At 41.9% G+C, this 12,861-nt stretch overlaps 1 protein-coding gene across 1 annotated transcript in view; it reads right to left on the bottom strand.

The window, feature by feature from the left end:
- The window catches only part of LOC122558088 (fibrillin-2-like), a 318,053-nt gene that overhangs the window by 197,672 nt on the left and 107,520 nt on the right, over positions 1–12,861 (bottom strand). The window contains exon 8 of the mRNA XM_043706411.1: positions 6,189–6,314. Coding sequence (XP_043562346.1) covers positions 6,189–6,314 — 126 coding nt within the window. The remainder of the gene's footprint in view (positions 1–6,188; positions 6,315–12,861) is intronic.

Raw genomic sequence — 12,861 nt, 5'->3', positions numbered from 1 at the left:
CCTGAAGAAGGGCTCATGCCCGAAACGTCAATTCTCCTGCTCCTTGGATGCTGCCTGACCTGCTGCGCTTTTCCAGCAACACATCTTCAGCTCTGATCTCCAGCATCTGCAGTCCTCACTTTCTCCTAGAAGATTTTCCCTACCACAGGAAGCTACATCACATGAAATGAGGAGCCTGGGTCAATGTTGTGTTTTGGGTGAAAAGGTGCACAAAGCTTGAAAAAGAGCAGGTTAATGACCTTCCACTCTCCACACTCTTGACTATCTCACACTCACAGAGTCACCACTGGCTTGAACTCTGTCACTGCACATGCACAAGGGTCATGGACAGCTACTCTCACTGTTGCATGCATCATTTCCACTCAACGCCTCTCAGCCACCTCTTCCCCTGCCTTCCCAAACTAACCCTTCTTGCCCTCTGTGCCTCCCAGTCACTCACTGGGGACACCTTGCCACCTCTCCTGTTCATGGATCTCTACTAGGTGTTCCTCCATTCACTTCCACCTTTGTCTAAGTCCAGGAAATACTGGAACACAATGCCACCCAGCCCGATGACTCAATCATGCCCCAAAGAACCTAGCTGTAATCCCTGGACTGGTTGCATTTTCTCTGCAGGACTGACTATGGGCCCAAGAAGGAGAAAGTGAGGTCTGCAGATGCTGGAGATCAGAGCTGAAAATGTGTTGCTGGAAAAGCGCAGCAGGTCAGGCAGCATCCAGGGAACAGGAGAATCGACGTTTCGGGCATAAGCCCTTCTTCAGGTTCCAGGTGAATTTGAGGTCGGAGTGGAAGGTGTTGGTGAAGTGGATGAACTGTTCATAGTGGATGACTATGGGCCCAGTCTGCTGATTGCAACGACATTGGTCCCTAAGCTTCTTCAGGCAGAGCGTGGTGAATCTATGGAACACACTGTCACAGAAGGCTGTGGATGCCAGGTCATTGAGATAGGTGCTTGATTGTAAAGGGGATCAAGGGTTATGGGGAGAAACTGGGAGAATGGAGTTGAGAAACCCATCAGCCATGAATGAATGGTGACGCAGACTGGCCTAATTTCTGTTCCTATGTCTTATGGTCTAAGCTGTGGAAGGTCCAAAGACCTGACTGACTCTGGCCTGGCCCTGGATTGGAAATGGACCCAACCCCTTGATGACAGTGTCAGCAACCCACAGCACAGATGATGGACTGCTTCCATCTGACTTTCATAGGTGGGTATTTACCTGGAGTTATTGCAGTGTGTTTTCCACCCTAACATGTGCTGCAAGTGATATTGATGCAGCACAATGCCACACAGTGACTGCTCTTCCCCTTAATTATTCAGTACTGCCAACTTTGTCAAGCTGTCTGCTTCTCTCAGCAATGTACAGAAGCAATGCAAGAAACTTGCAGCTTGTAACCCATTAGTGGTCACCTTGCAACCAGGAAAGCACTTATGAGGCTGGTGTGCCAAGCGTCGGTGAGTTAATGGTAAAGTGAGTGTGCGGTCAGAGAGTAAGGTGAAATATAGAAAGGCTGGCAGCCTCCCAGTAATTACAAAGTGAATGAGCATAAAGAAAGCAAGGTAATAATGTGAATCCGATGTAGAAAAACCAGATTGTTTTTGGTCCCTGTACTCAAAGTGATCGGGGAGATGCATACAGATGAATCGAGGGGTTGAATAAAGATGGGATTGCCCTCCGATGTGATGACACCATTGTTAAATAGTTCACCTTTATTCACTGCCTTATGGGCCTACAATACAAATACGTCCGACCATCTATTGAAAGGAAAAACATCACCTTGCAGTATCCAACAGCCAGTGACATTCTCTTTTGGCCATGCAGTAATGCAATGAGTAATTGCCCAGTCCCTCTTGAGGTGATATCCCATGCTGCAACAATACCAAGCTGCACTAGCAGAGTTAATCTCTGCAGACTGGTTTGCCTAAGGTGACTGCACTGTAATACAGACTCAGGCTGATCATGATCTCTCGTGTTTATATTGCATAAACCAATTATCTTTATTCTGGCATTGTATCACAGTGAGTTGTTAGTTGGTTCCCATTACCACAAAACCCATAGTGGAAGGAAGCATTCTTGATTCAAGGCTTTCCTAATGCATTCTAATTGAAATAAGCTTCTGTTTTCATGCAAGCCCCCGACAGTATGAAAGCTGTTGATCAAGACTGAATTCAAATAACCTCCAGCTCATATTAATTACTACTTCTCAAAGAAAGACAAAGCTAATCCAATCTGTGCAGTTCCCAATTAACATAGCACCATTAATAGTGTGGGTTCATTTTGACGAGAATCCACAGTGAAACAGAATCTAAACATCAAGTTTCATTAACTTACAAGTCAAAACATTATGGCCTTTCTGTGTCTTACCACTGAAAAAAAAATGTTGTTGGACTAATTTTAATTCATCTCTGCTCTTTTTCTCAAAATCTCATTATCTTCAATTCAATGGATCGACTCAAGCTACATGTGAATCTGTATTACATTTAACTTGCCACATTGAATAATGTAGAGTGGCTGACATTGTTTACGCAACCAGTGAATGTTGGAATGGTTGGCAAGCCATAGATAGATATCCTTCCATGGTGTGTTTCAATCTCCAGGATTTGACTGTCAAGAATATAAACATCACGCAAATTCCACTCGGTACAATGACTGCAGATGCTGGAAACTGGATTCTGGATCAGTGGTGCTGGAAGAGCACAGCAATTCAGGCAGCATCCGAGGAGCAGTAAAATCGACATTTCAGGCAAAAGCCCTTCATCAGGAATAAAGGCAGTGAGCCTGAAGTGTGGAGAGTTAAGCTAGAGGAGGGTGGGGGTGGGGAGAAAGTAGCAGAGAGTACAATGGGTGAGTGGGGGAGGAGATGAAGGTGATAGGTGGAAAAGAAGATAGGCAGGTAGGACAGGTCATGGGGACAGTGCTGAGCTGGAAGTTTGGAACTAGGGTGAGGTGGGGGAAGGGGAAATGAGGAAACTGTCCCAGTCTCCCCAATGTAGAGGAGACCGCATCGGGAGCAACGGATACAATAAATGATATTGGTGGATGTGCAGGTAAAACTTTGATGGATTTGGAAGGCTCCTTTAGGGCCTTGGATGGAGGTGAGGGAGGAGGTGTAGGCACAGGTTTTACAATTCCTGCCGTGGCAGGGGAAAGTGCCCGGATGGGAGGGTGGGTCGTAGGGGGGCGTGGACCTGACCAGGTAGTTACGGAGGGTACGGTCTTTGCGGAAGGTGGAAAGGGGTGGGGAGGGAAATATATCCCTGGTGATGGGCTCTTTTTGGAGGTGGCGGAAATGTTGGCGGATGATTTGGTTTATGTGAAGATTGTAGGGTGGAAGGTGAGCACCAGGGGCGTTCTGTCCTTATCACGACTGGATGCTGCCTGAACTGCTGTGCTCTTCCAGCACCACTAATCCAGAATCTTGCAAATTCAGTTGGTCTAAATTCATGTTTATTTTGTACAAAAAGACTCTCACCACCTATCAATTGGTTCGCTTACCCATTTACAACCTGTGTATGTTCATCCTGCCATTAATCCTGCCATGTGCCATCCCATGGTATCTGTTGCTAAGGACAATGTGCCACCCTCCCGTACAGATCATAATATTGTGTCAAAATCTATTGTACTAAGTTTGTTGACCTCGCTGGATGTGATAGTGTAACACAACGGTTCAATTCACCAAAAGTAATGAGCATTCTTTTCTCAAGTGAGGGTCAATTAGCTCAGTTGGCTGGAGAGTTTGTTTGTGATGCAAAGAGATGCCCAACTGCATGGGTTCAGTTCCGACACCGGCTGAGGTCACCATGAAAGACCCTCCTTCTCAACCTCTCCCCTCGCCTGAGGCATGGTGACCCTCAGGTTAAAGCCCCACCTGTTATCTCTCTCTAATGTGAGAATGGCCCTTTGGGACTACTGTCAGCTCTGATATAGCACGTCTTTTGTTAAAGCAAATTGTTTGCAATGCAGTTGGTGAATAGGGAACGCTGTTCCTAAAACATGAACTTGTAAAATGTGTTGGCTATAACTCAATAAGGTTGCCAACACTTTAAGTGTTACCTGTATACTGTACACCTTGATAAGTTCTTTCTAGAATCATATAATACAGAAGAGGCCCTTCAGCCCATTAAGTCTGTACTGCCAAAAATACACTAGTAACATTTTTCTACACTAGGCTCATAGCCTTGAATGTTATGATGCTTCAAGTATTCATCCAACTACATTTTAACATTTTCTGTCTAAACTCCCCTCTCAGAGGTACCTTCCAGATTGCTACCAACCTCTGGGTTAAAATGTTTTTTCTCAAATCCCCTCTAAATCTCCTATCTTTTAGGTTAAATTTGTGCACCCTTGTTATTGACCCTTTAACTAAGGGGATATCCAACCTGTCCATAACCCTTATAATCTTACACACCTCAATCAGCAACCCCCCCCACCCTCCTCCTTCAGCCTTCTCTGCTCCAAAGTAAACAACTCGAGCTCCATCCCAGGCAACATCCTGGTGAATCGCCTCTACAGACCCTCCATTGCAATCACATCCTTCCAACATTGCAGGGACCAGAATTGCACACAGTACTCCAGCAGTGGAGTAACTAAAGTTCTGTACGGCTCTAACATAACCTTTCTGCTCTTGTAATCGATGCCATGACTGTTTCAGATAAGCATCCCATTAGCCTACTTAATTCCTGAAGAAGGGCTAATGCCCGAAACATCGATTCTCCTGTTCCCTAGATGCTGCCTGACCTGCTGCGCTTTTCCAGCAACACATTTCCATCTCTGATCTCCAGCATCTGCAGACCTCATTTTCTCTACTCTATTAATCTGCCCTGTCCACCTTGGGGTGGTCGAACACCCCAATGTCCCGCTGTTCCTCTGAGCTTCCTACTGTCCTGCCATTCATTGAGTTCACCCTTGTCTTGTTGCTCCTTCCAAAGTGCATCACCTCACAGTGATCAGGTTTCAATTTCATCTGCCATTGCTCTGCCCTTCCAACCATTTCATTTCCCAAGCTCCATTGTATTAAAATATCACCATTGAGCAAAATATTTACATATTGCTGCTTGAACAGATGCAAAGGACTGCAGACACTGGCCATCTGAAATAGAAACAAAGTGCTGGAGAAGCTCAGCAGGAACTGTAGAGAGATAGAAAGACACAGTGAAGGTTTCAAATCCCACCAATGACCTTAAGTCTGAAGTTTCAAAGAAGAGCTATCAGACTTGAAACGTTAACTTGGTTTTTCTATCCCCACAGATGCTGCCAGAGCAACTGAGCTTTTTCAGTTCTTCTGTTTTTCAACTACATAAAGTCACAGAGTCATTAAGATGTACAGCACGGAAATAGACCCTTCGGTCCAACTCATCCATGCCGACCAGATATCCTTTAGTAATCTTGTCTCATTTACCAGCACTTGGCCCATATCCCTCTAAACCTTTCCTATTCATATACCCATCCAGATGCCTTTTAAATGTTATAATTGTACCAACCTCCACCACTTCCTCTGGCAGTTCATTCCATATACATGCTACTCTCTGCGTGAAATGTTGCCCCTTAGGTTCCTTTTAAATCTTTCCACACTCACCCTAAACCTAGGCTCCCAAGTCTGGAGTCTCACAACCCAGGGAAAAGACCTTGTCTATTTATCCTATCCATGCCTCTCATGATTTTATAAACCTCTATAAGGTCACCTCTCAGCCTCCAACGCTCCAGGGAAAACAGCCCCAGCCTATTCAGCTTCTCTTTATAGCTCAAACCCACCAACCCTGGCAAATTCCATCTAAATCATTTCTGAACCCTTTCAAGTTTCACAACATCCTTCCAATAGGAGTTTCTCTTCTGCTTGATAACAATAATAAAGTTATCGAATAATAGACTTACATTTAAGATAATGAAAATAAATTATTCATAATACTGACAGGAATTAATTATTTATGTCACATAACTGGTGTTCTACAATGATTTCAATAACGATCCTTCAGTCTAAATAACCATTTATTTCAATCCTGTCACAGGTCTCCCTCTTAGAACATTCCTTTGAGTAATTTATAGAGAAATATTTCATTGATAAAGCAATTGCTCAGAAGGTTACCCAAAACAAATAGAACAACAGAATGATAGATTGTTATTGTACTTGGCAAACTTTTGTTTTCACTTTTAGAATATTATCGCTCAGGTTTGTGTATTTTTTAAACTCACCGATGCACTGAGAACCATCTGCAGATGTTACATAGCCATGGGGACAGGTACAGTAATAACTGCCAATAGTATTGGTGCATTCGCCTCTATCACAGGCACCAAAGATGTTTCGACATTCATCAATATCTGAAAAATAAACAAAAAAAGGAAAAGGAATCAGTGGATTATACAAAATTATAACCAGATGGGACCTGTCTTTATGAATGATGGATTTGCTCCATTTGCAAGAACTTAACTGATAATCTAGATACCTAGAATATGAAGACACCCCTCAAGTCCAAGTGAACGATCATCGTTAACAGCAGTGAATAGATTTACTTACATCCAAATCTGGACTCATCATCCTCTGAGTGAAAACATTTTTCCTCATGTCCCCTCTAATCCTTCTCTCAATCACTTTAAATCTGTGCTCCCTGATAACTGACCTCTCTGCTTGGAGAAACAAGTCTTACTTGTCCACTCTTTCCAAACCTCTTACTATTTTATACATCACAATTAAGTCACCCGTCAGTCTCATTCATTCTTAGGAAAACAACCCCATCATATCCAATCTTTCCTCATGCTACAATTTCAAGCTCTGGCAACATTCCTGTAAATGTCCTCTGTACTTGCCCTTCCTGTATGTAACCAGACTGTATGCAAAGTGCCATTTGTGGCCTAGCCAGTGTTTTAAGTAGTATTATATTCATGTTCTTGTATCCAACACCTCACGCGAAGAAAGAAAACATAAGATCATAATACCATGAGAAATAGGAATACTGCTCTGTCATTCTATAGGATCATGGCTGATCCAACATTCCTCACATCCACTTTCCTGCCCTTTCCCTGTCTTCCATGATTCCCTGATTGATCAATAATCTATCTCAGTCTTGAATACACATAAGGACTCTACCCCACCGCTCTCATGAGTACAACTGCATTGAAATCAAATTTCCTGCTTGTTGGTTAGTCACAGTTATTGAGAGGACATCATCATATGGACATAGAATATTTTCAGGTTTTGTAAGATGAAGTGTAGACTGCACTGGATGGTGTCATGGTCACCTTATGAGGTTTTGTACAAGTATACTTGGCATTCAAGTTTACAAGAGTACTTTTTTTCTCAGAACATATAGTACATGTGGTTAAACATTATTATTACAAATGTTCTGATGTACTAACCATCAGTTTACTACATTTGGAAAATAATCCACATCTTCAATACCCCTTTATGCAAATACTAACAGCTTTAACTCCTCTTTTCAAGAAAGCACAATTCACATGACAAGGCAGTAACTGTCTAAAGGCAGAGAGCAGGCAATCATGTTTGAAAATATCCAAGACAGATGTTAGGGGGAGGAAAAACAAGCTAGATGGAGGAGGCCCGAAACACCATAAAATAAGGGCAAGTGTTGTCTCCTTTCCTACAGGATGTTGAAAACAGATATGTTTGGAAACTGTCTTCAAAAGCTGAAGCAGAAAATGTGAAACAAGTCTCCAAGTTAACTCATGTATTAATATCCTATTGTATATGCCAAATAAAACAGTGCACTCACTTGGCAGCTGTGATTCATGACGGTCATTACACAGTTGAATTTTGTGGTAATGTCTAAATAGAGAAGTGCTTGAGTAATGGAGCAGAGGTGCCAAGCAGGGCAAGAGGGATTTCATGAAGAAGGCCAATGTGAAGGAGCCCTTCAATTAACAGAATCAGATCTGGACTTCAATCATTGATTGTAACATTTAATAGTTAAATGCTCAGTAGCAGTTAATGTTATTTCAAGAAACTTTGAAGCAAAGTTTAACTTTTTCTTTCCAACATATAGGAAATCTGATGCAAAGTGTTTTTCTGCAGTTCGCATCTGTCCAACTAAGTATTCATTGTAATAACTGATGAACTGCCATTGAATCACACTGACACCGATAATCTGTACTTCGATAATCAAAAAATCCCAAGGGTAAAATAAGTTAGTAAAAATGTCATTAAATGTATAGCAGTGTACTTTCATACAAATAGTGTGGGTCTTGACACAAAGAAAGAGGTTGTGGATTCAAAATACCTTCCCAGATTTGAGCAAAATGTCCAGCAGGCACTTGAATTGTCGGAATGCTACACTCTTGGAGATCCTGCTTTCTGGATAAGAAACTCACCTGAACTTTTGTCTGTCTGTTTAGGTAAATGTAAAAGACGCTCTACACTCTTCCAAGAACAGCAGGGCATCAAGGCACAACTGTCTTAGTATAAACGAATGACTTAGATTTGTGTGTGCAGGGCATAATTTCAAAATTTGTGGTTGACAGAACAGTTAGAAACATGGCGAATTATGAGGAGCATAGTGACGACCTTTGAAAGGATGAAGCCTGACTGGTGGGCGGGACAGACACATACATAGCATAGTGCAGAGAGGTGTGAAGTGATACATTTTGGTTTGATTGGAGATAATATGAAATAAAGGACACCATTCTCAAGGAAGTGCGAGAACATAGAGACCTGTGGGATGTGCACACAAATCATTAATGGTGGATGAACAAGCTGAGAAAGTCATTATAAAGTCATATGGCTTTATAAACAGAGGCACAAAGTCCAGAAAAAAAGTAGGTTAGAATGAGTCTTTATTAAACATTGTTCAGTCTTACACAGTGCTATATGTCCAATCTGAGCACCACATTTTAAAAAGGATATAAAGGCTTTATAGAGGGTGTATGAAAGATTTAAGGTGGCTAGCAAAACAAAAAACAAGATACCAGAAGACCCTCTAGAATGGAGATAAAGAGAAACTTCTTAAGCCAGAGAGTGGTGAAACTATACAGTGTGTGCTTGGAATAGGCAGTGTTGTATTATGTTTTACAGATAGTATGCCTTTAAGAGATATGCTCTTAAAAACATCATAGCATAGGCCCTGATGGTAGAAAGACCACATACTCAATCTGACCTTGGATCACTTGAAGCATGACACACTAATGGAAGCCTGCTCCTCTATTGTAAACTACAAGCTGAATGTTGGCCTAGACATACTTCAGTAATAGAACAGATTAGAGAGAGTGTACTTGGTTATATTTGCATAGATTCAGATAGTGTCCAACAATGGATTCAAACACTGGCAAAACTAGTTCAAAACATCTGTACTAAGTGGGAGTGACAAAAATCATTGTTCCACAATGCACACTCCAATGGTGTAATGGAACATATGGCCCACAATGTCAAATCAACAATTATTAAATGTTGGACAACATAAGCAAGATTTTCAAATTGTATGGAGAAGTGATTACCATCCCCAGTACAATTAATGCCAGGCACGTTCAAGTACCCTTACCTAGCAACTAACTGTCTAGCCATTCCAAGATGTGGAGGAGCTGGTGTTGGATAGTGTGTACAAAATTAAAACTCACATAACACCAGTTTATAGTCCAACAGATTTATTTGGAAGTAGTAGCTTTCAAGACTCTGCTCCTTCATCAGGTAGCTGAGGACCAGGGATCACAAGACACAGAATTTATAGAAAAAGATTACAGTGTCATGCAACTGACACAGCATATTGAACAAGCCTAGATTGCTTTTAAGTCTTTTATATTTTTGAATGGATCGCAGGTTTTGGTTCATTAATATATAAATTCTGGAACTTCTTTCAAGTCACATTCCCAAGATAATTTAAGGTTTTATTTTTAAAAAATAGGTGACATCTCAGCTTAGATAATGCATTAAAAGTGTGAGGTTAGAGTCTGTCTATATCCCAGTCTTGAGTCAGACTGGTTCTATTTCCAAAATGGGAATTTAACAAGTTCTGGGATTTACATATCTACAACCGATTCTAAAAGATGAAAGACTTAACAGCAATCTAGGTTTGTTCAATATATTGTATCAGTTGCATGACACTGTAATCTTTTGCTATAAATTCTGTGACTTATGATCCTGCTCCACAGCTACCTGATGAAGGAGCAGTGCTCCGAAAGCTAGTGCTTCCAAATTAACCTGGTGGACTTTAACCTGGTGTTGTGTGATTTTTAACTTTAACCATTCCAAGACACATCACATTCTCCTTCAAAGACAGAAGAGAATTAACGTGATATAGAATAAGTAAACAGATAAGAGATCCATCAAAGCTGCACAATGAGCAGAGAGTGAGAGTCAGAAATACAAATACTTGAATTCCAGCAAAGGCTTCTGGAACTTGCAACCAGTCCAGGTCATACAACATCTTTACTGATCACAGTGTTACTAATCAGGCATGGAGTTAGTGAGGAAGAATACTCTGATGATGATGATGTGGTGATGTTGAGGGACACCAATGGATGCATGATGATGAAACACCAACAATAGGGAGAGGTTGAACAGGCTGGGGTTGTTTTCCCTGGAGCGCCGGAGACTGAGGGGTGACCTTATAGAGGTTTATAAATTCATGATGGATGTAGATAGGATAAATAGACAAAGTCTCTTCCCTGGGGTGGGGGAGGCCAGAACTAGAGGGCATAGGTTTAGGGTGAGAGGGGAAAGATATAAAAGGGACCTAAGGGGCAGAGGGTGATATGTGTATGGAATGAGCTGCCAGAGGAAGTGGTAAAGGCTGGTACGATTGCAACATTTAAGAGGCATTTGGATGGGTATATGAACAGGAAGGGTTTGGAGGGATATGGTCCGGGTGCTGGCAGGTGGGACTAGATTGGGTTGGGATATCTGGTTGGCATGGATGAGCTGGACCGAAGGCTCTGTTTCTGTGCAGTACATCTCTATGATTCTATGACTGTAACAGAGAACCACCACACGCCTCTCAGGCTGGGCATATGATCAGCAGATCAGGTTAGTGGTCAAACCAAAGAAGAAAGGACTTTATTTATACTCGGGATGTGGCTGTCACTGACTAGACCAGGATTTATTTTATATCCCTAATTGCCCAGAGACACTTAAGAGGCAACCACATTTCTGTAGGCCTGGAGTCACATAGAGCAGCCCGCGTAAGGATGGCAAGATTTATTTCCCTATATGATATTAGTGAACTTTTATGTCAATTAACACTTGGTCATAATTAGACTAACCTTTGACTCCAGGTTTTCAATATCTGCCATGTTGGAATTTTAACCCTTGACCTCAGATCATTTAGCAGGGTCTGGAACACTGCCCTGTGACATTACCGCTACATCACAGACTATCGCCAAATAACTAGCAGAGTTACTCCCCCAGAGGGGACACAATGGTCCAAATGGCTTCTGTATGGCAAATATCCAATGATTCCATATGTTTCTTTGGCTATTTCAAATGACATTATTGCTTGGCAATTGGAGCATTTGCTAAAATCAATTAACAGTTAACATCTGATTTGGTAGCTGTATTCCACCTGAGGTCTCCGTGACCCACATTGACCATGGTCAGTCTGGTTAGTTCAGTTTGTACTGCATCTGAAGATTTGAGCTTCATTCCAATAACATGTTCTAAACTGGCACCTTACTGCATACCAAAGGTCTCCTGGATTGTTGAAGGACTATGATTTAAATGAGGCATGAAATCCAGGCCCTGTGATGACTGTGTTCAGTGTGTACATTAAAGATCTTTCTGCACTATTCAAAAAATGGAAGGAAGTTCTCTTGGCCAACAGGGGAGGGGACAGCCAAATGGTATTATTGCAGGACTGTTAACCCAGAGACCCAGATAATGCTCCAGGAACCTGTGTCTGAATCCCACCAGATTAAATAAAAATCTGGAATTAAGATTTGACCATGATTCCATTGTCGATTGTTGGAAAAGCCCATCTGGTTCACTCACATCCTTTCGGGAAGGCAATCTTACCTGGTCTAGCCTAAATGTGACTTCAGACGCACAGCAATGTACTTGACTCTTAACTGCCCTCTGGGGAATTAGGGCTGAGCCAGCAACACCCTCACCTCCTAAATGAATTAGACACTTGCTCTCTTCACCAGTGGATTTAATGACTATTCATATGATTTACTGTTTGTACTGTATGCAAAATAGCTGCATGCCTTCCTCACACTGCTCAACATTTACAAAAAGCAATTCAATGACACGAAGCATTTCGGTGATCCTGAGGAGTTGGTAATTTGCTTTCTAAAGGCAAGATGCTTGATGTGTTGCTACATCACGGGTACTCATCCATTTGATTTTTCGATGAAAGAAGATGTTTCTGCTTGATCAGCCTTGTACTCAAACTCAAAAGTGAGTTGTTGAATTGTTCCAACAATAATTGCTTGACCACTACCTATAAACTTCTTCAATTACACAGCTGACAATCTCCATGTGCCCATACACCACAAAACAAAGTGAAATAAAATAACATAAACAAATTGAGTTTTAAAATGTAGTTTAAAATATATTTCAAAGTCAATTTTTGCCAGAAGTAACAAACACAAGAAATGCTGGAAACAAAAACAAAGCAGCCTGTATTCAAAAAAGCCTTTTGTCTTGATAAGCTTGCAACATTTTTGAGGCTCCACTATAAAATATAGTTGGTAAAAACAATGATTGCAGATGCTGGGAACTGGATTCTGGATTAGTGGTGCTGGAAGAGCACAGCAGTTCAGGCAGCATCCGAGGAGCAGCAAAATCGGCATTTCGGGCAAAAGCCCTTCATCAGGAATAAAGGCAGAGAGCCTGAAGGGTGGAGAGATAAGGTAGAGAAGGGTGGGGGTGGGGAGAAGGTAGCATGGAGTACAATAGGTGAGTGAGGGAGGGGATGAAGGTGATAGG

This window comes from Chiloscyllium plagiosum, chromosome 2 (genome assembly GCF_004010195.1).
Source record: "Chiloscyllium plagiosum isolate BGI_BamShark_2017 chromosome 2, ASM401019v2, whole genome shotgun sequence".
NCBI lineage: Eukaryota > Metazoa > Chordata > Chondrichthyes > Orectolobiformes > Hemiscylliidae > Chiloscyllium > Chiloscyllium plagiosum.
This window is presented reverse-complemented; position numbering and strand designations above follow the sequence as displayed.